The 23,878-nt window shown below is 37.5% G+C and overlaps 1 protein-coding gene across 2 annotated transcripts in view; it reads left to right on the plus strand.

Annotated features, from left to right (window-relative positions):
- The window catches only part of LOC104603188 (uncharacterized), a 65,188-nt gene extending 41,689 nt beyond the window's left edge, over positions 1–23,499 (plus strand). Inside the window, exons 7-15 of one of the 2 annotated variants that reach the window (XM_010267163.3) lie at positions 141–202; positions 408–516; positions 601–717; positions 7,179–7,298; positions 7,442–7,562; positions 7,659–7,815; positions 12,583–12,655; positions 22,234–22,361; positions 23,171–23,499. In XM_010267163.3, coding sequence (XP_010265465.1) covers positions 141–202; positions 408–516; positions 601–717; positions 7,179–7,298; positions 7,442–7,562; positions 7,659–7,815; positions 12,583–12,655; positions 22,234–22,361; positions 23,171–23,293 — 1,010 coding nt within the window. In that variant the 3' untranslated portion in view covers positions 23,294–23,499. Of the gene's footprint in view, positions 1–140; positions 203–407; positions 517–597; positions 718–7,178; positions 7,299–7,441; positions 7,563–7,658; positions 7,816–12,582; positions 12,656–22,233; positions 22,362–23,170 lie in introns of both variants that reach the window. The other variant, XM_010267162.3, reaches the window with a different exon arrangement.
- The last annotated feature ends 379 nt before the right edge of the window (positions 23,500–23,878 follow it).

Here is a 23,878-nt window from a genome sequence, read left to right on the forward strand (position 1 = left end):
ACAAGTAAGCAAACCCTGAATTTGTACAGTTCATTTCCAGTACAGTAACAATTTAATACTCTCAATGCTGCCTTTTACCATTAGCAATGTTTCCTCTTTTTGGTTTAAGTTAATAATTTTGCCATAATTAATGTCAACAGGACGAAGTGTTGCATTTCCTGGCCATCCTTTGGGTTCTGGTCTGACTCCAGCTGCTGCGAAGGCAAGAAACTTAGTAGTGAAGAATTCACATTGATTTCAACTGGCGCTCCCTTGAGGTCCATTAACACAGCAAACACAACTATTTTAGTCAAAAGAAAGACGTGCACTCCTTTCTGTGGGCTTCTCAGGGTGATTTTGCTTGGGACTATTGATACAATTTTGTGCAGTGTCTTTCATTTTTCCTTACAAGAGATTGAAAATTTCAGGAGCTAGGACTGAAAGTTGGAACACCAGTTGGGACTTCATTGATAGATGCTCATGCTGGTGGGGTGGGGGTGATGGAAAGTTTGCTAGTTCCAGAATTGGAGGCTAAAGGTTTTACATGATTTTAGCATAATATTAATAATCTATGCTGAAGGTACCATATCTCTTTTAATGAAGTGCTCTATGTTTCAGAAGATGATAAGGAAGTTATCTGCCATCGAATGGTATTAGTTTGTGGAACATCCACTTGCCATATGGCTGTATCTCGGAGCAAAGTTTTCATTCCAGGGGTGTGGGGCCCATACTGGTCAGGTGTGTTTGAAATACCCCATGATCATTAGTAGGTGATAGAAAAGGATAAAATTGTATTCATCTTTTATAAGTAAGCACTATATTTCTCATGAGAAGCCACATGCTGATGTTAATAAGTGGCTGCATTTTGTATGGCTACTAGCATAAGAAATTAGACAACTTTAGGAGGTAAATAAATAAAAAATTTTTTTCTCTTTCTCTCTGTCACACACACACACACACACACACTAGTATATCTTGTATTTTAGAAGGTAAATAAATAAGAAAATTTTCATTAAAATCAAGACCAATACAATAAGGTGCTGGTGATAGATATCACCTGAATCCTGATAGGTCCAAAAATAAAATAAAACTAATTCAAGGGTACACCAAAAGCTATCCCCAAAATCCTCTCTTCTGATCCCTGCAAAATCTTGAAGACATAGTACCCAATCACCCAGCTTTAAAATTATCCCTGCACACATTTTATCCTTGCTCTTCAACTTTTCTTAAAATAATCTCCTATTTCCTTTCTTTTCACACCTCCCAACAAGAAGCAGAAAGTATGCAGCTCCAGAAAATCTTCACCTTCTTATTGCAGTCTGTCCAACTTGCAAAAATTTCTCTTGGATGTTCAGGTGATCACATTTCCAACTTAAACAACCAGAAAAAGAAAGACCAGTGTGTCTTTTGTTTTGTTTTGAAGGCTATTGATATTTCATTAATCATGTGGATTATGTAGGATGGGAGGAGAGAAGTCCTACTAGAGAGTAAATGATGTATAAAGAAGAATAAGTATAACAGAATAGAATAGAGAAATCACAGAGTAAATAGAGACAATTGATCACAGTTGAATGGGATAGATAAGTATCTTACTTATATGTAACTTCAAAACAAACTTTTTTCTTCCAATTATTTTGGTTGATCAAACTTTTGTTTCATTTTCTCCTTTTATACAACTCGATCACAATAAATCGATTTGTATAAGCACCAAAGGGGGTTATGTAGGATGGGAGGAGAGAAGACCTACTAGAGAGTAAATGGTGTATAAAGAAGAATAAGTATAACAGAATAGAAGAGAGAAATCACAGAGTAAATAGAGACAATTGATCACAGTTGAATGGGATAGATAAGTATCTGACCTATATGTAATTTCAAAACAAACCTTTTTTCCAATTATTTTGGTTGGTCAAACTTTTGTTTCATTTTCTTCTTTTATACAACTCGATCACAATAAATTGATTTGTATAAGCATCAAAGGGGGTAAGGTCTTCATTTACAAACTTCAATTTGAACCAAATTCCATTAAATGACAAGAAGGTGAGAGGATGTAGATGGTATACAGAATGTACCGATGGATCTCCTTTGAGGCATACACCTCAAACTCCTTTGTATGAGGAGCCTTTTGCCTCCATCTGTTTTGCTGGCTATTGCCTTTTGTGTTCTGAACTATGCCTTACGTCTCTAGGTAATGGAATGCCTTGGGTCATGCCTCCAGGCCTCCCACTTTTTTAAATATTGGATTTAGCTTATAGGTAGGATATAAGTATGTGTTAGTGTGGAAATCTTAAGTTCTTATTTTTTTTTCTTTTTCGGTAAGGCCCATTTAGGGAATCATATGGATAATTCCATTTAATTACATCCTTGTAAGTGAGCAGAGAGCACCATTTGATTTTGAATTGGTGAAATGAACATACAAAACAAATAAAAAAAAAGAATTCTTGAAAAGAAAATTTCATTTACACATCAACTTTACAAGAATGAGAAATGTTAAATTCTAGTGTTTTGTGCTTTTTCCCTTCTCTTTTTGGTTCTTTTTTTTCTCTGTTCTTAAGTTACATAATCAGGGGTATTTCCTTGGTTTTATTTCGTTGTGAATATAAATGATATATGGGTGGCAATTGGGTCTTTCGACTAAAACTGTCTTCAACTCTATTCTCTTCGTATTCCTCTTCTTCTCTGCCTCTTTTCCATTTCTTCTCTCTATATTGGGTTTATACCAGGATTTTCTTTATTATTTTACAAAATACAGGTCTGATCACATGGTATCAGTGTTCGACAGTGTATGACCTTAGCTCAAATCAGAATGATGTACATTATGACATTTAATGTAAATGAATAAAGTACATATTTGATTCATGTTATCATGGTGTGTTTCTGTGTAATACCCTTAAACTGGACACATATGAGACTTGTGTTAGTTTAGAATCTTCACAGCCGTTGGATAGATTTGGGGAGATTTATCTTGCAAAGGCTGATACTGATGTGTTGCCAAGTTGGTTGGGGTGGCTTGTCTCTGCTGCCAAGGTGAGACCTGAGGTACATGTAGTGTGGGTTTTCTTGAAACCCTGAATCGGACCAAAATTCCAGTACTGCCCTGGACCTTTGAGATAGATGGGCAAAACTGGAATGTTACACCTGACCTTTAGACTCGATTATGATACTACACTAGGTGTCGGATTGGGCTGTCTTTGATATGCCAATCAGTGAGATCCTTAGAGGGGGTTAAAACCTAGGTATGTTGGGACAGTCCGAGAATTCATCTGAGTGGGTGATCATAGTGATAGGATTAGCCTTTTTGTCGGACAAAGTGAATGATCGGGGATGCACTCTCTCTGATGGAAACCAAAACTACCGGTAGTAGATTTCAACCGTTGAAATTTGTTTTGCAAAATATATTTATATAGAGATATACATATATATATTATGGTTTCAAAATGTTTGCAAAAGGTTTTAATTCGCAGGATCCATGTGAGTAGAGAGTGCAACACTGTTCTTTGCAGCCGAGGGAGAGGTCCTCTCTTGTCGGGCAGTGTTTGATCATTATGAGCTGAGAGGTTAAGTGTAAGACCATTGAGGGTAATACCTGATTGGCTAATCTTGCATCTGCCCACAGTCCTTGGGTTTTTATAAGGTGGCTTAACCCAATGACCATTTAGTGTAAATGTTGGGCCTATTAAGAGCCCATGGTGATGGACTCAGGGGTTCACTGTCTCTTACAGTGAATTCGGCCCTGCCTTGTAACAGAGGCTGGGATGAACCCATGTGGCTGATGTGTAGATCAATGTTTGGGTCCCACGCCATACAAGGATAGCCAATTGGGCAGCAGATTAAGAGGTTAAGTGAGCATATAGACTTAATGGGCCTAAAGCCCAATTTGAATTGACTTAATAAGATTAATTAAATAGGGGCGAATCTGAGATTTGGATCAGCAGATAGGATAAGGGATTATCCTTATCCACTTAAAGAGTCCAGATCCAAATAAAGATTTGGATCAAAGGAACTCCTAATTTGATTAGGAAGGCTTATCTTTATTTGCAAATAAGATAAGGGATTATCCTTATCTCTTAAAGAGAGTCTAGATCCAAATAAAAGATTTGGATTAGGAAATTCCTAGTGGGATTATGACATCCTCTCTTTAAGGCTATAAATAGAAGAGCAGGGTGAACCTCCAAAGATATAACAACAGAACAGAGTTCAAAGTTTGTAGATCACAGATAGAGGACATTACAGTTTGACTGCTCTTGTCTTCTGTTCTTTTTTTTCCTGCTCTTGCCGCCCCTACCCAGTTCGATCTCTACCAGTGGGAGTGATCAAGAACAGTTCTTGATATTGCCTTTTGTTAGAAGAGGCAATCTGAAGTCGTGTTCACCAGCCCTCCATCATATTCTTGCTGAAGAATTCGGTTCTTGCTGAAGAGCCATCCTACTGATTCTGCTTCACCTTACACCGTGTCATCTTCGGTGGAAGCAGTCTTTGGTCTTCTCCTTGGGTGTGAACACCTTCGTTGGGGGTTACTGTTGCTCTGTATCAGGTATATCCCTCTCCTCCCTTTTGGTTTCAGATATTGGTCCAGTTTGGTTTCAAGATTGATTCTTGAAAATGCAGTTTTCTAAAATAGGGAATGCGATTCCCACATGAGTGAGAGAAATTTTTGAAATTTCGCCCAACCTTCCTGCAGGGTTCGGACATCCATATGATGGATCTTTCATCCTTTCAATCAGAGCTTGGTTGATTGACCTGCTTGACTGCATCTTTGAAGGATGCCTCAGACAACATTGGTTGAAAATTTCTGCATCTTTGAAGGACTACATGTTTGTGATGTTTACAAAGCTCACATGACTCGCATTCTAACTTAGTGAATGACTAAAACCAATTTCTTCAAAACACAAATGGATGGATGACCCAAATGGCAATGCTGCTGGTGAGGAGAGATAAGTGAAGGGCTCTTTGTGGACCATTGTCATCCAGGTATTCCAACTTAATGAACTCCACCAATCATCTTCTTTGTCGTAAGATCTTGGAAAACACAATAAGAAGGATAAAAGGTTATAGAACAAGTGTTTGAGTCAGCTTACTCATAGACAAAAGACTGAAAGGAAAATGTGGAGTGGAAGCTCTCCTGGTGTGAGAGAATACCCCAGAAAGAGGGGATATCACTACTTCCCAGAATTTGAGCTCTTACTGGCTTAAACTCAGATCACAAGATGGATAGAAATCTAGCAACATCCAAACACTTTTTCTGTTCCTGTTGCACCTTCAAATCTGTAGAGAGAGGCTGATAAACATTCAACTCGTTCTCCAAGTCTTTCAGAGCAGCATAATATTCCTCTACACTCTTGTCTCCTTTTTGAAGGGTAAAACAATGTTGGTATAACTGGTCTATCATTGTTACATTATCTTATCCAGAGTACAGTTGGCTGGCATGTTCCCAGATTTCCTTTGCCGTGTCCAGAAATATAAGATTTCCACTTATATGATTCTCCATACTATTCCACAATGAAGTCATAATCTGTGCATTTTTTTTCACCCATTCATTATACCCTTTAGACCCATTCTTTGGTTGGCCCTCTCTAATATATTTCAGCTTGACTTTTCCAATTAAAGAAACTTTCAGAGGCCATGGTGCATAGCTCGTGCCATTAAGCCTAACTGTAGTCAATGGAGTATTCATTAAATCTAATGGCACTACTACAGCTGATTTAGTGCTACTAGTGGAAGAAGCCATAAAGGTCACAAAAGGCTGAACAAATACACTATAGTCACCCACGACAAGAAAATCAACTTGTTTCACCAGTTTCCAGCACTGAAAAAAGCCAGAGACCACAATTGGAAACCACAGAATTCCCACTTGGGAGACCAACCACTTCACGCACTTACAATAGGGTTATCACCACACCAACAATACATTGTTTGAACTCCACCCACTGTCACTTAACTGCTGCACTAGTCACACATACCATAACAGTCCCTCTTTTGGGCTGTGGCAAGAGGGAACTTTAAGAACATCTAAAACACTGTATCAGCTACAACTGGAGGCCTTAAATGCCTCCTTTTCTGATGGGTGTTTACTCCTTTTAGGTCCTTTGCCTTGTAGTGAATAGAGTGATTTCTCTATTCCTAGGGCATAAAAACTAGCGCAAACAGTGAAGGCCGAGCCTAGTGCTATGTTACCATGTGATAAAAGCCAATAAAGGAGTGAAAAAAAGTTGAAATAAAGAAGAAAACGGATGAAGGAAGAGATTTAGTTGAGGCAAGGTCCAAAGAGAGAGGAAAAGGAAGAAGAAGAGAGAAGAAACAAGGTCCAGGAGAAAGAGATTCAAACAGCTTTCTCCCTCTTATTGACCTTTGTTTTATCAAGCTTCTGATAAAAAGCAAAATTACAAATATACCCTCCAAGAGTTATATATAATATCAGACTAAGAAACAAAAGGAAAAAAGACAATATTGCCTGTACAGCATAAACATCTAACTGTTCACTTATTTATATTGTTTTTTCTGATGAATTAGTGCAATATTTTATTAAAAGTTAAAGCAAAGTACAAGAGCAGAGGGGAGAGAAACTCTCTTAACTCTCCTCCATACAAAAACAAAAAGTTACAAAACAACCCAGAACATTTGATCTCTTGCCACTGCCTGTTTTGCTAGCACATCAGCAAACGAATTAGCACTCCTTTTAACCCATTGCAGTTTTCTTTCCATTAAGGTAGCACCAAAATCCAGCTTCTTCCTTTTGCACCAACCTACTACCAAGTTTGAGTCACCTTTAACAATCAAATTTCTAATGTTCATCTCATTTGCCCTTTGCACTCCTTCCAAAACTGCCAAAACCTCAGCTCTTAGCAAATCATCTACACCAATTGTCCTGACTAGAATGCAAGAATTTTACCTTCTTCATTCCACTCCTCCATTGCTTGACGGGCCAGGATTCCCATCACTACCACCACCAAAGTTCAACTTCATGAAACCAACAATTGATGGAGACCAAATAGGAACTGTAACAGCCATAACTGGACCTGAAGCAGCCACCTCCATCCTTTTTCTATGCAAATCAACCAATAGAACATCACCATAACAGTTTCAATCAAGATAAATTCCTTGTCTGCATTCAGCCCCTGTAAGTTATGTTATTCAGTCAGGCATTGTCAGGTATGGCAATAAGTGATTACTAACATCATTAATACTTGTTTTTATATCTTCAGCAATGATACCTGAGTACTGGTTAACAGAAGGGGGGCAGAGTGCAACTGGTGCTTTATTGGATTATATAGTTGAGAACCATGTTGCTTCTCCTCGTCTTGCGAATCGTGCAGCTTCTCAAAGTAACTTTTACTCTTGTCGTGTTGATTTATTATTTGAAGTTTTATTAAATCAGAACTATTTATCATTTTTGTGATACTGATTGTTTTCATATACTTATTAAAATATCAGGTTGATTCTTTCATTCTGTTTCAATATCTTCCAGGTATTTCCCTCTTTGAACTGCTAAACAGAATCTTAGAATCAATGATGCATGAAATGAATGCTCCTTTTCTTGCTGCCTTGACCAAAGATGTACATGTCCTTCCTGACTTCCATGGGAACAGGTATAGCCTATTGATATGATATATAATGGATTTAGTTTTTAATGACAGAAAGTTAGTTCTGAAATATTGAAATGTGCACATCTTTCAATTGCTTAGGTCACCCATTGCAGACCCAAAAGCAAAAGGGGTAATCTCTGGCTTAACACTTGATACAAGCGAGAAGCAGCTGGCTCTTCTATACCTTTCCACAGTGCAGGGCATTGCATATGGCACACGACATATAGTGGAACATTGCAATTCTAATGGGCACAAAGTAAGAATATGCTTTTTAGATCATCATAATCAACATCTTCTTAATCTTTCTCAACTGCTATTCTTAAGGCTTCACTTTGAAAATATGGGTCTAAAATTCACATGCAGTTCAGATTTGCAAAAGTTTGTTTGTCACATCAATTTGCACTCCTAGAAATAAAATTTTATGCACTTTCCATGCAAATTGTGTCCCTTTCTCCCACATTCATTTTCTTGATCAGTTTTCCCACCTTCATTCTCTTCCATATGAAGCAATGAACACATTATTTACTTCTCATTTTACTCCTACCTACCAAATAAAGTAAAAATATAATCTGAACCAAAATCTGCACTTCCATGCATACTGCAAAGAAATGGAGGCTAAGGTCGATTTTACCTAGGTGTATACCCTCCACTTTAACCTTTATTTTGTAATTATTAGATGTAATACATTCTCTTGGAAATCTGTTGTAGTTTCCTCTCAATTCCCTGAACTGAGTTGGGTTTAAGTTGGCTCGTTATGGATGTCTAATTAAATACTTGTGACATATTATGCAGCATTCAAAAATATAGGGCTACTGCAACCTTCATTGGTTATTCCAATAATATTTTGTTAATGGGGGATGTAATAAATTGGAAAAAAAATAATGCCGAAATTTCCATACAGAGACTATATGACCATATAGGTTCCCTTTGCATACTGGTCATTGCTAGTACCAGCATCGAATACATAGAACCTGAGAAGGAACAACTGAACAAAGCCAATAACTAGTGTTTTAAACATGGAAGTGTGATGCAAGGCATTCAATTATCTTAAGGCATGGGGCATAGACTGGAATGCCAGAAGTTATGCCTTCTGACCATTTAATTTTTTTAATTAAATAAATAAGTAAAAATAAAATATAATAACTAGAAAATTTAATGAATTTCCAAAAAGATAGGGAAATAGGAAAATTGAATGAAACATTTTTCTTCTAAGTTGATAACAGTACCAACATATTTGATATCCCGATCTATGTTAGTAATAAATAAAATAGAGAACCTAATCAAGTGACAACTAACTGTAAATATATCATTCATATTGCTAGAATTAGAAATCTAGAATCAAACCATCTCATCATTCATCAGTGAGTCATAAATGATCAGTGTAGTAGTGATGTACACAAACATGGCTCAATAATTACTAATCTCATGGATGTGTAAGTCACATAAATTACATGAAATAGAAATAACATAGTTTTTTTTTTTTTGAGAATTAATAGAATGCACATATTTTTGAAAGATGTGACTATCACATGGGGTGAATTTTCCATTCAAAATGGTCTATCGAAGAAAAAAAGAATTTTCCGGTCAATTTTTTTTTGAAATTAGGGTTCAATAACCCAGGAATTCAGCTAGGAGAATAGCAAAATACATGTGAGAAAACATGCTTTTCTCCTCAAGATCGAATTTGGGATACACATTCAGCTGTTCTTCAAGCTCTTCAAGGCTACATAATACTTTTCTACACTTTTATCACCCTGTTGGCTGTTGGAGAGAAATAATCCTAATACCAACCGATATATTCACGTCACATTATCATGTTCTGAATTCAACTGCCTAGCGTGTTCCCAAATCTCCTTTGTAGTATCCAAGAATATAAGATTGACACTAATATGATTTTCCATGCATCTCCATAGAGAGGTCATAATTTATCCATTCTCTTGTATAAGAATGGCAATGGGGCGGGTTCGGGGCAGGGCACCCCATCTCTATCCCGTTCCCGATGGTGGGGCAACTCCTACCCATCGGGGATAGGGGACCTTGAATTTTCCCTACGCTGAGGCAACCACCTAAAAATACATCATATTTAGGGGTGTTCTAGAAATAGGATTATTTGAATTTGGGGTATTATTAATTTTTTTTTATTAGTAAAGAAAAAGGTAATTTTATTAAATTTCAGTGGAAATTACAACTGATTGGGAAACCATCAAACCAATCAGCACCAAATTACAATTTTGCCCAGAATAGATTTGGTCATTCAACTCCTTGTTTTGCTAAAACATCTGGCATTTCATTTGTTCTCCTTATCCATCTAATAGAAAAGATGATCCTTCTTGCAAGGGATTCTATGGGATTATGGGATCCTAAAGGTTTTAGGAATTTGGGGGAAATTTAAGGATATTTTGGAAATTAATATTAAACCTAGGCATATTTTAGTAATTTACGACCAGGTTCGGGGAATTATATGCAAATCCCTCCCTGTCCCATTGCCATTTAAGGTTGGGTAAAACCCACCTAATTTGGGGCAGGCGAGGCCCCGGTTTTATGGGGAAAATTGTCATTCCAACTCTGCACCGTTTAGACCCAATTTTTAGTTTATCCTCTGTAATGTACTTCAATTTTCCTCATCAAATCAAAGATACTTAAACCAACTTAGCCCATAGTATGTAATTAGTACCATTAAGTTTCTCTGTGGTCAACTGGACATTCATTAGGTCTGATTGTATCACTATAGCAGACTTAGAGCCATTTGTAGATGCAGCGATAGTTTAACCCTACTTCACTAAATGTTCACTGTTGGACTGCCACTATTGTTTCCAACACTGAGGAAAAATCAAACAACAGGTTTACCACTCACCTGAATCAACCACTACTTTTACAATAACACAATTGGAGTTCAGCCACATAACAATTTATCAGCTACTTGACACAACTGAAGAAACACTACAATCATTTGAACATGAACAACCAGCCCCTCTTTGAACTGCTGACTAGAGGACTCTTATAAACTCACCAACTCACAAACAACGGCAACTAGACGCATGGAAGCTTCCTTTTGTGTTTCTTTTCTTCCTCTCAATGAATAGAGAGAACTTGCAATAGGAGAGGAAGCAAATGACATCAGAGACCAACCAGTCTGATTAGGTGGCTTTGATACTATTATCAGTGAAATAAGGCAGAAAATATGGAGGAAGAGGAGAGGAGAGAGGGAAGACAGAAAGGGAGAAGAGACGAGAAAGAATTTTTTTTTTTTTTTTGATAATTGAGAAGTTTCTTCATAACCAAAATATAATCCAAGTTACAGCGCCCCAAAGAGAAGCACGGGGTGCGACCTCTCTTGAAAGTAAAAGTAAGTGTAAGAAACCACAGTACACTAATCAAATCATTACAAGGTTGCCCAATACAGATGTTCCCTCAAGACCCCCTATTTAGCAAGACTATCAGCCATAGCATTTACCGACCTTCTCACCCAACTTGGACTAACATTCATGTTGCTTGTTAACCAGCTTGCCTTCTTTAGGAAACCCTTGTAGCAACAAATTACTGAGCTCGGCTCTGTTAACTAGCCCACAACCACCTTAGAATCTCTTTCAATTAGGAGATGCTCCACTCCTATTTGATTTGCTATCTGGATACCTTGTAGAGCTGCCAATATTTCTGCCTTGACTGAATCTCCTATTCCCACTGGACCAGAGTACGAGGCCCAGATGTTGCTGTCCTTATCTCTTAAAACCCCTCCTATACATGAGGGGCCATGATTTCCTTGACTATTACCATCAAAATTCAGTTTAACCCAGCCTTAGGTGGCGGATTCCAATCTACAATGACCTTTTCTTTCTTGGAGGAGCTGTTTGCCACTGTTGACCAGTTTCTCCAAAAGTCATCAAAGGAAAAGGAAACACAGCGGAAAATATCCAAAGTTTTCAGCCAGTTAATTGCCCTTGTTAGGATACATTCCTTGACAAGTAAGAGGCTTCGTTCCATTTTCTTGAAAGACTCTTGCATTTCTTTCTTCTCAAATTGTCCAAAATGTAGCAGCTCTAATACATTTCTACATAGTCCTCCTTCTTCTGGTGGGCCACACAAAGGTCGATTGGTAAAAAATCAGACTTACATCTGAAGGCCGGTTCCATCTGCATCCAGACAAGGCAAAAATCTAATCCCAAATAGCAACAACAAAAGAGCAGGAAGTTAGTAAGTGGAAGCAATTCTTACCATTAGCTTTGCAAAGAATACACCAGGTAGGGGATAAGCACATGAAAGGCTTTTTCTTTTGCAAACAGTCTAAAGTATTGATCTTCCCATGTAACACTTCCCAGCAGAATAGAATAACTTTAGGGGGAATAGGGATGCAAACGGATCGGATCGGATTCGAATAAGGGTATATCCGAATCTGGTTTGACACTGTTCCTGGCAGATCCAATTGGAGATTCGAGATGGCACCTTGGTATATCTCTGAATTGTAAATGTAAATCATAATGTTTCTTGTTGGCAATACTATGAATCTGGAGCTGCAGATACTGTAAATAGGTTTGATAGTCCATGGTTGTCATTTGATTCATTTCTAAATTATTTCCAGTATTTGGATGGTTGAGAAGTACTTTGAAGGCTCAGGAAATCTCAGAAATGTAAATGCACCTTTAAAGTGATATAATCATTGATGATTTATTTTTTCCTTGTGATTTTTTTCATATGGGATCTGTAAAACAGTTTTCCCAATCCTTTAAACATAAATAATATGGAAATATAGGATGTTCTAGTACCATTTCAATTCCCTAGTCCCAAGCCATGACACTCGTTTATAAATTTTGTTTTTTTTTCTAATTTATGAATATAGGTCCCAATCCTGACTTGTAGGTAGGAATTTTGATTTGGTATTGAATTTTTAACTTGTATTCACTTTGTATTGCTTATGTATTTTTGTTGATGTGAATTAGATGCTTTGTCTGTTAGAGTTTATGCCTTGTAAATTTGATTTGTTATTTCTCTTTCCATGTATTGGTTGACACACTCCTTTTTTAATCAGATTGACACACTTCTTGCATGTGGTGGACTTGCCAAGAACCATTTGTACATTCAAGCACATGCAGATATCACTGGTCTCTCTCTCTCTCTCTCTCTCTCTCTCTCTCTCTCCATGTGTGTGTGTTACTAGTACATGTATGCAGTATATTAGCTTTGACATTTTCTGTTGACTTTAGTTAACCCTTCAATAGTCTTTCTCTGTGAGGAAAAGTCAATTCACATTGACTGTTTCAGCTAATGTTTCATAAGAAAGGTTTCTTGGAATGCAGTGTTAGTTTCTGTAGTGTTTCCAATTCTGCACCACTCTTCTAACTGGTAAATGGATTAGTTTTTGCTTGTAATTGCAAGCTTGCTGATTCTTGCTTGCAACATAAGATATTAATAAAATTTTATTGGAATTTGAAAAATAAATGATACTCTGCATACCCAATGAAAGGGAATAAGAAAAAATTAATATCACAACTTATATTTAATATAACTCTAAGAAAGTGATTTAAATTTTTAAGATGAAAGAGCCTCGTTCAGTGGAATAGGTTTGTGAAGTTCCTCAACCCAACTTCTCTAACTAGGATTTTAGCTGGTTTTTAGTTCACTTTCCAAACCTTAGCCTCATTTTCATTAAGAAGAAAAACGTGGTGAAGGTATTCATTTGTTTAATGATCAGTGAAGTTTTCTGTATAAGTATACATTTTTTTTTCTTAACATGTGGTATTAATAAAGTGATTAGATCATTCAGCCTACCATGATAGACCTAGAGAATGATCTGGGTTCCAGACTCTGCAACTCAGAATGGTTATAATGGTGAATGGGCAGCCTTAGTGATTAGATCATTCAGCCTACCATGATAGACCTAGAGAATGATCTGGGTTCCGGACTCTGCAACTCAGAATGGTTATAATGGTGAATGGGCAGCCTTGCCAGCTACTGGGACCAGGAGGGATCATTATCATCTGGAGAGAAGCACGGTTTTCAAAACTGGACCGGACCGGACGGTCAGACTGGAAAAACCGGGAACCGGTCAGGTGATCGGTTCCATTTTTCCCCAAAACCGGATTTTCATAAAAAAACGTTGATTTTGGTCAACAAACCACTGACTTGGGTGGTTAACCGTTCAAACGGTTTTGACCGTTTTTAATTTTTTTTAAAATTTTTTATTTCTTTGTCAGAATGGGCCGACCGTTCGGTTCTGTTAGTGTAGGGGTATTTCTGTCTTTATACTTATGTTGAGGTTCCTGATCTGTAATATTATATTAGAACTAGTGTCCCTCACTTAAATAAGGGCACATGTGTCTTTTCCATTATATTAATAATATAAAAACATGTCTGGCCGAATGGGAGAGTAACTTTTCCCTAATTCGAACCAAACTTTTCTTCTCTCCTTTTCTCCTCCTTTCTCTCTCTCTTTCTTCCTTCTTTCTTCCTCTTTCTTCTTGGCTGTTATCAGACTAACAGAACTCAAAGGCAGGCCGAATTATAACATGGTATCAGAGCTCAACTAAGCAACTCGGATCTGCCCAGATTTCTGTTCTCTGCGCACTCAATCTAGGGTTTTCCCTTGATTTATCTGCCGTCGATTGAAGATAAGGGAAAAGGGCTGAAAAGGAGTGGTTGCCCTCTTCCCTTGGAGGTTTCTATGCCTCCAGTTGTGTCTTGTGTGGTCGGTTGTTGTGGTTTCTAAGAAGCCCTCCCCTAATCGATGAAGAGAAGAGGGCTGATTCGTGTGGTGCAGTGGGTGTCTTGTGTGGACTGATTTTCTTCTCGTGTGGTTTGTCTTTCAAGTGATGAGGTAAGAGATTTCTATGCATATCTTCTGTTATGAATCAAATAGGAAGTATGTTTTAGATCGTATGATGAGATTTCAGACTGTAGTGTGCTAGGGTTTATGCTGTTTTTTTTTTGTGTGATTCGAAGGAGTGGTGCTCATATAGTGGTGAGATTTCAGGTAGTCGTAGGGTAGGGTTTGTGGTGTAAAGAGTGCAACCTTCAGCAATAACAAGTGCTGAAACCAGTGTGATCAAGCAGTGTGCAGTGTGCCGAATTCAGTGACAACAAAATTCAACAATGGGAGATAACAGTGATAGAAAATCTAATGTGATGATACGTACTGACTACCTGAATGTTCAAATGACCTCCATTAAACTGAATGGAGAGAATTATGTACCTTGGGCTAAATCTGTAGAAGTTTTTCTGAAGGCAAAGAAGAAGGTGAAACACAGAAGGGAGGAGAAACCCTCCATTGATTCTCATGAGTATCCAGACTGGGAACAAGAGGATGCACAGATTATCACGTGGTTATGGAATAGTATGGAACCCAAGATTAGTGTAAATTTCATGTTTCTTGACACTGCCAAAGATGTGTGGGACCATGTTAAGAAGTTGTATTCTGGTCAAGACAATACAACTAGAGTATATCAGCTGTATCAGGAATACTTTAATCTGCAACAGGGCAATCAGAGTCTTGAGGATTACTATGCTAGTACGAGGAACATCCGTAATGAGTTGAATGTTTATCACCCCCTCACTTCTGATGTCAAAATTCAGCAACAATAGAGAGAATAGCTTGACGTGGCTCGATTTTCGGTGGGGCTGAAATCTGAGTATGAACCAGTACGGGCTCAGATACCAGGAGGGTCAGCTCTCCTTTCTTTAGAAGAGGTGTTTGCTCGACTTTGGAGGACTTCTATTGGATCTACTGAGAACTCTAATGTCTTAGATAGATCAGCCTTTGCAGTGTCAAGGGGCCGTGGTGTTAGAGGTGGATCTCGAGGAGCTCAGTCTGGCCGTGGTGGTGGCAATGGTCTGGTATATTGCCGGAGTGGTGGTGGTGGACCTACATATAACCGTGGTGGTGGTCGTATTGGAGGTAGAGATTCAGGGGGAGCCCGTGGTAGAGGACGTGGCTCGGGTCCGAGGAGGTGTACTCATTGTGGTATGGATGGACATACCATTTTAATTATTGCTATGACTTGCATGGTCCACCCTCAACCTGGGCCAATCATGCCATAACTAGTGACACCAGTTCCAGTTTCAGATAGGAGAATCGTTCAGCTGATCAGATGCCTCCTACATCCACAGATGGTCTTGGGAAGGAGATGGTGAGTGTTCCCGTGATGAGTAAGAGAGGTTTGTCCAATCCACATCTCAGCAGAACACGACTACTTTCGCACACTCAGGTATGGCTTGTTTGGCATCCACACCCAGTCCCTGGATTATTGACTCTGGAGCCTCCGATCACATGACTGGAACTCCAGGTGTGTTTTCTTCCCTCTCTCATTCCTCAACATCACAATCTGTTACCCTTGGTTTTGGGAAGCTTTAACTTGATGGCAATTTCTCAACTAAGTCCTTCAGAACCTTGGTTTTGGGAATCTCCAACTCTAGTTTTCTTCGCAAGAGGATCTGGTGCTCAAATATTCCTCCTGGAGTCTATTTCTTTGTGTGGGAGGCCTGCCTCCACAAAATCAACACTTGCGACTTGGTTCAGAAGAAGAACAAAGGCAGATTGTTTATCTTCCCCCATGCTTGCTCTTTATATCTGAAGGAAGATGAATCCATTGATCACCTCTTTCTTCATTGCCCCGGAACAAGGAAGATCTGGTTCTACTTCCTTAATCATGTAGGATACAGCTTGGTTTTTCCGGGAAACGTAATTGATTACATCTGGCAATGGATAGGAAGTGGTCTTGGAAGCAGGGGGAAAGTTTATTGGTGCACAATTGCCCAAGCAGTGATATGGTGTGTTTGGGAAGAAAGAAAAAATCGTCTTTTTGAAAACAGAACCAGATCTTTTGAAGATTTACTTTCCCACATTATTTTCTTTGGCAATCTATGGGCCTCTGTTTCTGCAGAGTTCAAAGGCTTATCTCTAAGTGACATGCAAAGAAATTTGGGGGAAATCCCGTTCTCTTCACCAAGACCTTATACCAGGTCAATTGCTGTTCCTGTAAGTTTGGTATCAGAACTGAGTCTAAATTTTGATGGCAGTGCCTTGGGCAACCCCAGAGTTGCTGTAATTGGTGGAGCTTTTAGAGGAAGGGACAAAAGCATTAAGTGGGCTTTTAGTGGCCCAATCGGGGTTGCTGATTCATCAAAAGCAGAAATCATGGCTGCACTCACAGTTCTTCGAATTGCTAAAGAAAAGGCCTGGTCTGTTCTAACTATAAAAGGAGACTCTGCAAACACAATAAGATGATTAGGGGAGAGTGATAAAAAAAATAATAATGAGATGGTTAATGGAGAAGGAGGGAGGCTGTCATTCCTATTTCCTAATGTATTGGAAATTTAATATTCCTAAATAGGGATTATGCAAGCATTATGCAAATATTCCTATGCAAGCAAGTAGTATACAAATAGAAATTAAATAGAAAAATGTTAAATGCACATTAAAAAGGCAAATTTCAGCCAAACCTGGCAAAGAAAAGGAAAAAGAACAAGGGCAGAACCCTTGTTTTTATTCAAAGAAGGAGAAGGACCACTAACGAGTGATGATTGAACCAGTTCGAAGAAGTAGAAAAGAAGAATAATAGTGGGTGGAGCCCCTGTTTTTTGTTCGAAGAAGAAGAAGACAATTAGAAAGTAAAAAAGAAGAAAAGAACATGGTCTAGGTGGACTGAAAGTTTGAAATTGAGAAGTAGAAGAAAAAAATATAAAGAGGAAAAAAGTGGTGGAGCTCCTGTTTTTCATTTGAAGAGAAGAAAAAAAAAATGATGGTCTGGGGTTTGGGCGGACTGAAACTGAGAAAACAAAGTGTCTGGTTGTATGTAACATTACATACTTGGAGCTGGAGGTGAGGAACAATGTAGTTCTCCTTCTTCCTTGTCATTCAGTGTTTGGTTGAATGTAACAAAAACCCTACAAAACAAAAAGTGGGGTTTAAGTTTTGTGTTTTGTTTGTATCATAAAATTGTAATAAAAATACAATTTCACTATGTAATAGGTGTATTTTAAAAAGGTAAAACAAGCAGTAGGATCCAATAAAAATCAAGACTTATTGCACAAGGTGTCTGCCTGGTCGCCTAGGTGACCCATCTAATACTTTGGGCAAGCGCCTTATGTTAAAACCTTTAGTCATCTGGGCAAGGTGACCCTTGGAAACCACCTAGTCACCTAGGTGTCGTAAAGACCTGGGATTGTGTCCTGCCTTCAGCTAGGTTGGGGGGTCTAGGAGTTTGGGGGAGGGCTACCCCTTGTGTATCCATAACCCAAAATTCAAAAAAAGAAAAAGAAACTACCTACATGGAAGTTGGGAATGAATTACAAAAACAAAACAACAAATTAGGGTTGATAGGTTTTTCCACCATGATGAAACAAATATTAATGGAATAAACTCCTCAAAAAGAAAAGACAAAGAGATGTTAAATTGGAATATCCATTTCAATTCTAAGAATGAGTTACAAGCTATCTTTCCTTTTAATTGTTCTCAAAGCACAATTCCAAAATTGAAAACATTAGCCTTGTAGTCATATGGCTTCTATTCTATTACTTTCAATTTGAAAAAGAAATACAATGAAGACAACTAAAAGAAAGCCTAGAAAAAGCAAAAATTAGAAACAGTGGAGCCATAAATCGATGGTGAATAGAAGGTTTATGCCCTTGTATTTCTCCAATTTTGCAAATGGGTTCCTTGTCTCGCTACACCAACTCTTTGTAGCCCTATGTTCACTCCAAGACTCAAATGGTCACAGATCACTTGAGAACCAAAATTCAATCAAATTATATTATTAAGTTATTTTGAATGGTTTTTCAAGAAAATAATTTATTTGAATAAAACCAATTAGACTGAATGTTGAGCTTCCGAAAACGAAGAAGATTTTCTTGGCGATACCAACCAAAGTTCTAGACCCTAAAACCAAGTTAAGAAGATTTTCCTGTAATGTTGCAAGGTAAGCACAATGGTTAACCTACAAAAGAGAAAACCCTTCCTATGTATTTCTTCAAACTGGTGCACTCTTTGTAGATCTCATGGTGAGGACCGTTATCACTCATTTATATCATGTAGGCAGAGCTCTTGGTTTGGCTTCTATCATTGTTTGGGTGTAGATGGGATATGCTAACAGAAGTAAGTACAGGCTTTAACCCTTTTATGTTCTATTGGCCCCATAAAAGATGAAGGAAAATGTGGAGGTGTGCATGAGCCGCCTTGTTAAGGACAGTTTGGGAAGAAAGAAATGTGAGGATCTTCCAGGAAAAGGGGAGGAGCAGTCAGGCCTTGAAGGATTGCATTATGTATAGGGCAATAAATTGGTTAAAGACTAGATTTGCTTGATCATTTCTCCTTTACTGATTGTTGGAGGGATTGGTTATCAGTAGCAAGCTGTTCCTCCTCCAAGGTAAAGGTAATGACAAGCTGGGTTCCCCCTCCTCATGGTTCTTTGAAGCTGAATTTTGATGGGAGTAGCCAGGGCAACCCGGGTGGATTGGGAAGTGTATTGAGGAATGAGGCTGGAGAGGCTGTCATACCATACTCTGGTCTCTGGCCCTTTAGGTGTTGGAAACTCTCTTTGGGTAGAGCTGTTAGCTGCAATACAAGGAATTCTTGCAAAAGAAATGGGTGTGGAGCAGATTTTGGTTGAAGGGGACTCTAAGACAGTGGTGAACTAGTTAAATAATCCAGAGGATGTCACGTGGGGTTAGAAGAATGAGATAAAGAAATTCAAATGGCTGACAAGGAATATGTCTGTAATAGTACAGTGGGTTGGGAGATCAGCTAATGCATTTTCTGATGTCTTGGAAAAACAAGGGACAAATAGGGAAACATTGTTCTGGGCGCAACTGTAATTTGTGTTTTTAAGTAGTCATGCATTTTTTTATGTAGTTTTTGTGTTTTCTGTGTGTAGAGGCAGCACCTCGTGCCTCTCTAAGGGGATTTTCATGTAACCAATCTTTGAATTAATGGAATATGATTCTTTACTTATAAAAGAATGTATGAATTGGGAAGCCTAAATATAAAAAAAAGCAGAATTACGAAGCTAATTAGGAAGCCATCTAAAATGATTTCATGGTTCTCTTTAAAAGTGTTGAATGCACAATCTTAACCTATTGTCTAAAAATATCTGAAATCTTGTCTTTAAATGAAGAAATCACTTTAAAATTTTAATGGTTTTGACTTTTCTTGTGAATGATGTTAAATGTAGGGCTTATGATGAGTTTTACCATAAATTAGGTACTAGACATGGAGAAAAAGGACTTTGTAAACCATCAAACTTAAAAGAAAGGGAAGGCAAAGATTTAAACCATGTTAGGTGCATTGAAGATGAAAATCAAAGAGTCTTGCTAAAAGATGAGGAAATCAAATGGAAATGGAAAAGCTATTTTGAAAATTTATTTAATAAACAATAGGGAGAGGGTGCTAATGGGGGAAAATCTAGCAATGCTAGTAGTGTTAGAAATAACATGTACCTTCGCAGAGTTAGGCTTATTGAAGCAAAAGAGGCACTAAATGAGATAAAGGGAAAGGCACTAGGACCCAATGGGATTCCAATAGAAGTGTGGAAAGGTGTGGGAGAGGTATGCTTGTTTTGGCCAACTAAGTTATTTAATAAGATAGCAAAAGAAAAGAAGATGCTTGATGATTGGAGGGGATTAAACTCATGAATCACACTATTAAACTTTGGGTGAGAATAATTGAACAAAGATTATGACTTGAAACAAGTTTATCAGAGGACCAATTTTCCTTTATTCCAAGGAGATCAACCATGGAAACTTTATTTCTTTTGTGAAACGACTGGTAGAAAATTTTGGAGAGAAGAAAAAAGATCTCTATACGGTATTCATTGACCTAGGGAAGTTATATGATAAAGTTCGTAGAAATATAATATGGTCAGTCTTGGAAAAGAAAGGGGTTCAAAATAAGTATATAGACTTAGGATATGCATGAAGGGGCAAAACCAATGTTAAAAAACTAGTGGGAGAGACTTCAGATTTTACAGTTACAATGGGTCTTCACCAAAGGTTAGTACTTAGCCCTTATCTATTTGCGTTGATCATAGATGAATTGACTAAGCATATTCAAGAGGAAGTTTCATGGTGCCTGTTGTTTGCAGGTGAAATTGTTTTAATTGATGAAACTAAAGAGGGATTTAATGCAAAATTAAGCTTACGGACAACTGTCTTAGAAACTGGAGGTTTTAAAATAAGTAGGACTAAACACAGTATTTGACATGTAAATTTAGTATTAATAGGAGTGTAAATGATGACACAGTTGGGATTGGAGACCAAGAGATAACTCAATGTGACCATTTTCAGTACCTTGGTTCAATAATTCTTAACAAGGGAGAGATTGAGGAGGATGCCACCCAAAGAATTAAGTAGTATGGGCAAAATGGAGGGGTGTATCTGGACTTTTATGTAATTAACAAATACCACTTGGACTAAAAGAAAAATTCTATAAAACAGTTGTAAGGCCAACTATGTTGTATGGAGCTCAATAGAGTGTTGGGTAGTCAATAAACAAACATGTCTAGAAAATGAGTGTGATAGAAATGTGAATACTAAGATGGACGAGTGGAAAAACTAGAAAGGATATTATGATGAATGAAGTCATCTGTAGGAGACTAGAATTAGCTCCAATAGGTGACAAAATGAGAGAAAGTAGAGTATGATGACTTGTTCATGTGCATTGAAGACCATCAACAACACCAATTGGAAGAAGTGATTTTTGTTACAAGTTGAAGGGGCTAGAAGGGCTAGGGGTAGACCAAAAAGGACATGGATAGTAGTAAGAAATGATTTAAAAACTAATGATTTAACGGTGGATATGGCTTTAAATAAAACAGATTAGTGAAGCGGGATTCACGTAGTTGATCCTATATAGTGGGGATGAGGCATGGATGATGATAATGATCTTTTCTTGTATTATAAGCTGTAAACTATATGATCAGTTAAATTCAAGCTATAATAACAATGTGACCACAAAAAAAAAAAAGAATGAAAGAATATATGATATTAGAGATTTGCTCAAATGTTTTCTATAAATTTTTTTGTATCTTTTATACTTGTGTTTTTCATCTTTTTAAATTTTTATTATTATTTAACTTTGATATCAAGGGCTGATACATTTTGACCGAAAAAGTTGAATTGTTGACTTGCCACAAAACAGGAAAACAACTCTATTATTGGGTTGGTTTGAAATTTGTATTTTATTTCTATCATCAATAAAAATAATTATTTTTTATCATACTTTAATATGGTTAATTAATATAGGATTCATTAAAAGAATGGTTGTTATTAGCCTCAATATAAGACTTAATGAGAGAGAATTAAATGAGAAGAAATGTAGTACAAATTACATTTTGTGCCTTCACAATTAGAGAGACCTTCACTGTACACCATTTTGCTTTTATATATTGTATATACATACTGTGGGTGAAAGGGAAGGAAGTTCTATAAATGTTCAATTTAGTTAGGCACTGATTCTAACATTACACATTGAACGGCTACCAGAATAAGTTATGATAACCCTGATGGCTGCACAAATCTGATGTACTAGTGTCAGACACGATACATGTAACATGCCTGATATAACACCGGATAATGCTTGAACACTTCTAGAGTATTTTCTATAGCATTGGTTCACTGGTAAAGCTGATTCTGAGATTCCTATTATCCTCTATATTTACCAATGTCAAGGCTTCCTGATCCATGAGCAACACAGGTTGTCCAGTAATTCTTCCAAGAGAAAGTGAGTCTGTACTTTTGGGTGCTGCTATTCTTGGTGCTGTTGCTGCAAAGAAGTACTCTAGTCTCATTGAAGCCATGAAGGCACTAAATGCAGCTGGGCAGGTATGGACTAAAGAACCTGAGCTTGATTTTTTTTTTGTTTTCTTTTTCCTTGCACTAATTGAAATTGCATGGAGCTACCAAAACAATAATTTGAACAGCTAGGTTCTTCTAGCTGAAACTTTAGTTGGTTCTGGTACTTAAATGCCAATGATGTATATTAAACATTCTAGATGTGGCCCAAAAGTTAAAACACTTTTCAATGATCTGAATATGTGCATTTTGTATGGTCTCGTAAAAAATCCATTCTTAGTAGTCACCCATAAAGATTACTAGAGGTACTTCTGTTCGTAGGGAAAACTGCGGCTGTTTGACAAAAACAGCCTGGGTTGTTTGAGAGGTTCCTGCACATGACAATGGGTGTGGTGTAAAAGAATAATTGCAACCAATGTTCTTTTACCAAAAAGACATGGACCGAGTGGGGTAATGTGTCATGGAGAGGATGCTTCCAAACATCCCAAGCTGTTTTGTCCAAGCAGCGAAAGCTTCCCCCTGTTGATATGATAACATGGCATTGGTTCATACGGACATTTTCCATCACCAAATATTGAATGTTTTGAGTTTTGAAAGATAATGGGGCATGATGAATTCAATTCGCAATAGCTGTATATTTTCAGTGATTATAATTTTCAATAACCATAAAACTCTGTTCCTGTACCCTCGAACTTTTGGGTTGCGACAATTTGACTCAACCTTGATGTGATATTCATTGGTTGCATAACTGATTCTAAGACTACTTTTACCATTCAAAATGGCGAATTTGGATTTGTGATCTAATATATTTTGATTTTTTTTTAATTTTTTAATTCCAGGTTATCCATCCTTCTAAAGACCCAAACGTGAAGAAGTACCATGATGCCAAGTATCGGATTGTCCGGGAGCTTTATGAGCAGCAGCTGTCTCATCGTTCAATCATGGATCAAGCATTGTCATAGATCTTGTAGTCCTCCTTATAGTATATTTTTTTTTCTTTTTTTTTTAGGGGGGTGGGATTAACCACTCTGGTTTGGATGTAGAAACACCTGAAATGTTGGTCTTTACTGTTGCCTGTTGAGTATTGTGTGTTGACAAGTGTTTGATAATTGATATGTAATTGGGAGAATTTTTTTAAATGAAAAAATTGCAAAATTACTATCTGTAAGCCTCATCTTGATTTTCTTTTCTTTTGTGCATTTCTTCGCCTGGTTAATTTCTTACTCAGGACAAAAGATTGACAATGATTTGATAGATCATATTTTACAGTACAGTTGTGCAACTGTACCAAGCAATTTGTCTAATGACGGTCAAAACCCGTTCTGACGTCGCAATACAGCAGCACTGTAGAGATATTTTCTTCCTGTACAGCTTAGCCTTGTGTTGATGATGGGTGCTCCAAGCATTTACCCAAGTAGGGCTGCAAACGGTATCCGATTTTCCAAATTCCAATTCGATACATTTAAAAGGTGATATGAATTGATCCATTTGTACTTCCACCAAATATAGATATATTCCTGTTGTTTTTTTTGGTTGAAAGATAGACT

The sequence above is a fragment of the Nelumbo nucifera genome, chromosome 8, assembly GCF_055504915.1.
Source record: "Nelumbo nucifera cultivar China Antique chromosome 8, China Antique-T2T, whole genome shotgun sequence".
NCBI classification, from domain to species: Eukaryota; Viridiplantae; Streptophyta; class Magnoliopsida; order Proteales; family Nelumbonaceae; genus Nelumbo; species Nelumbo nucifera.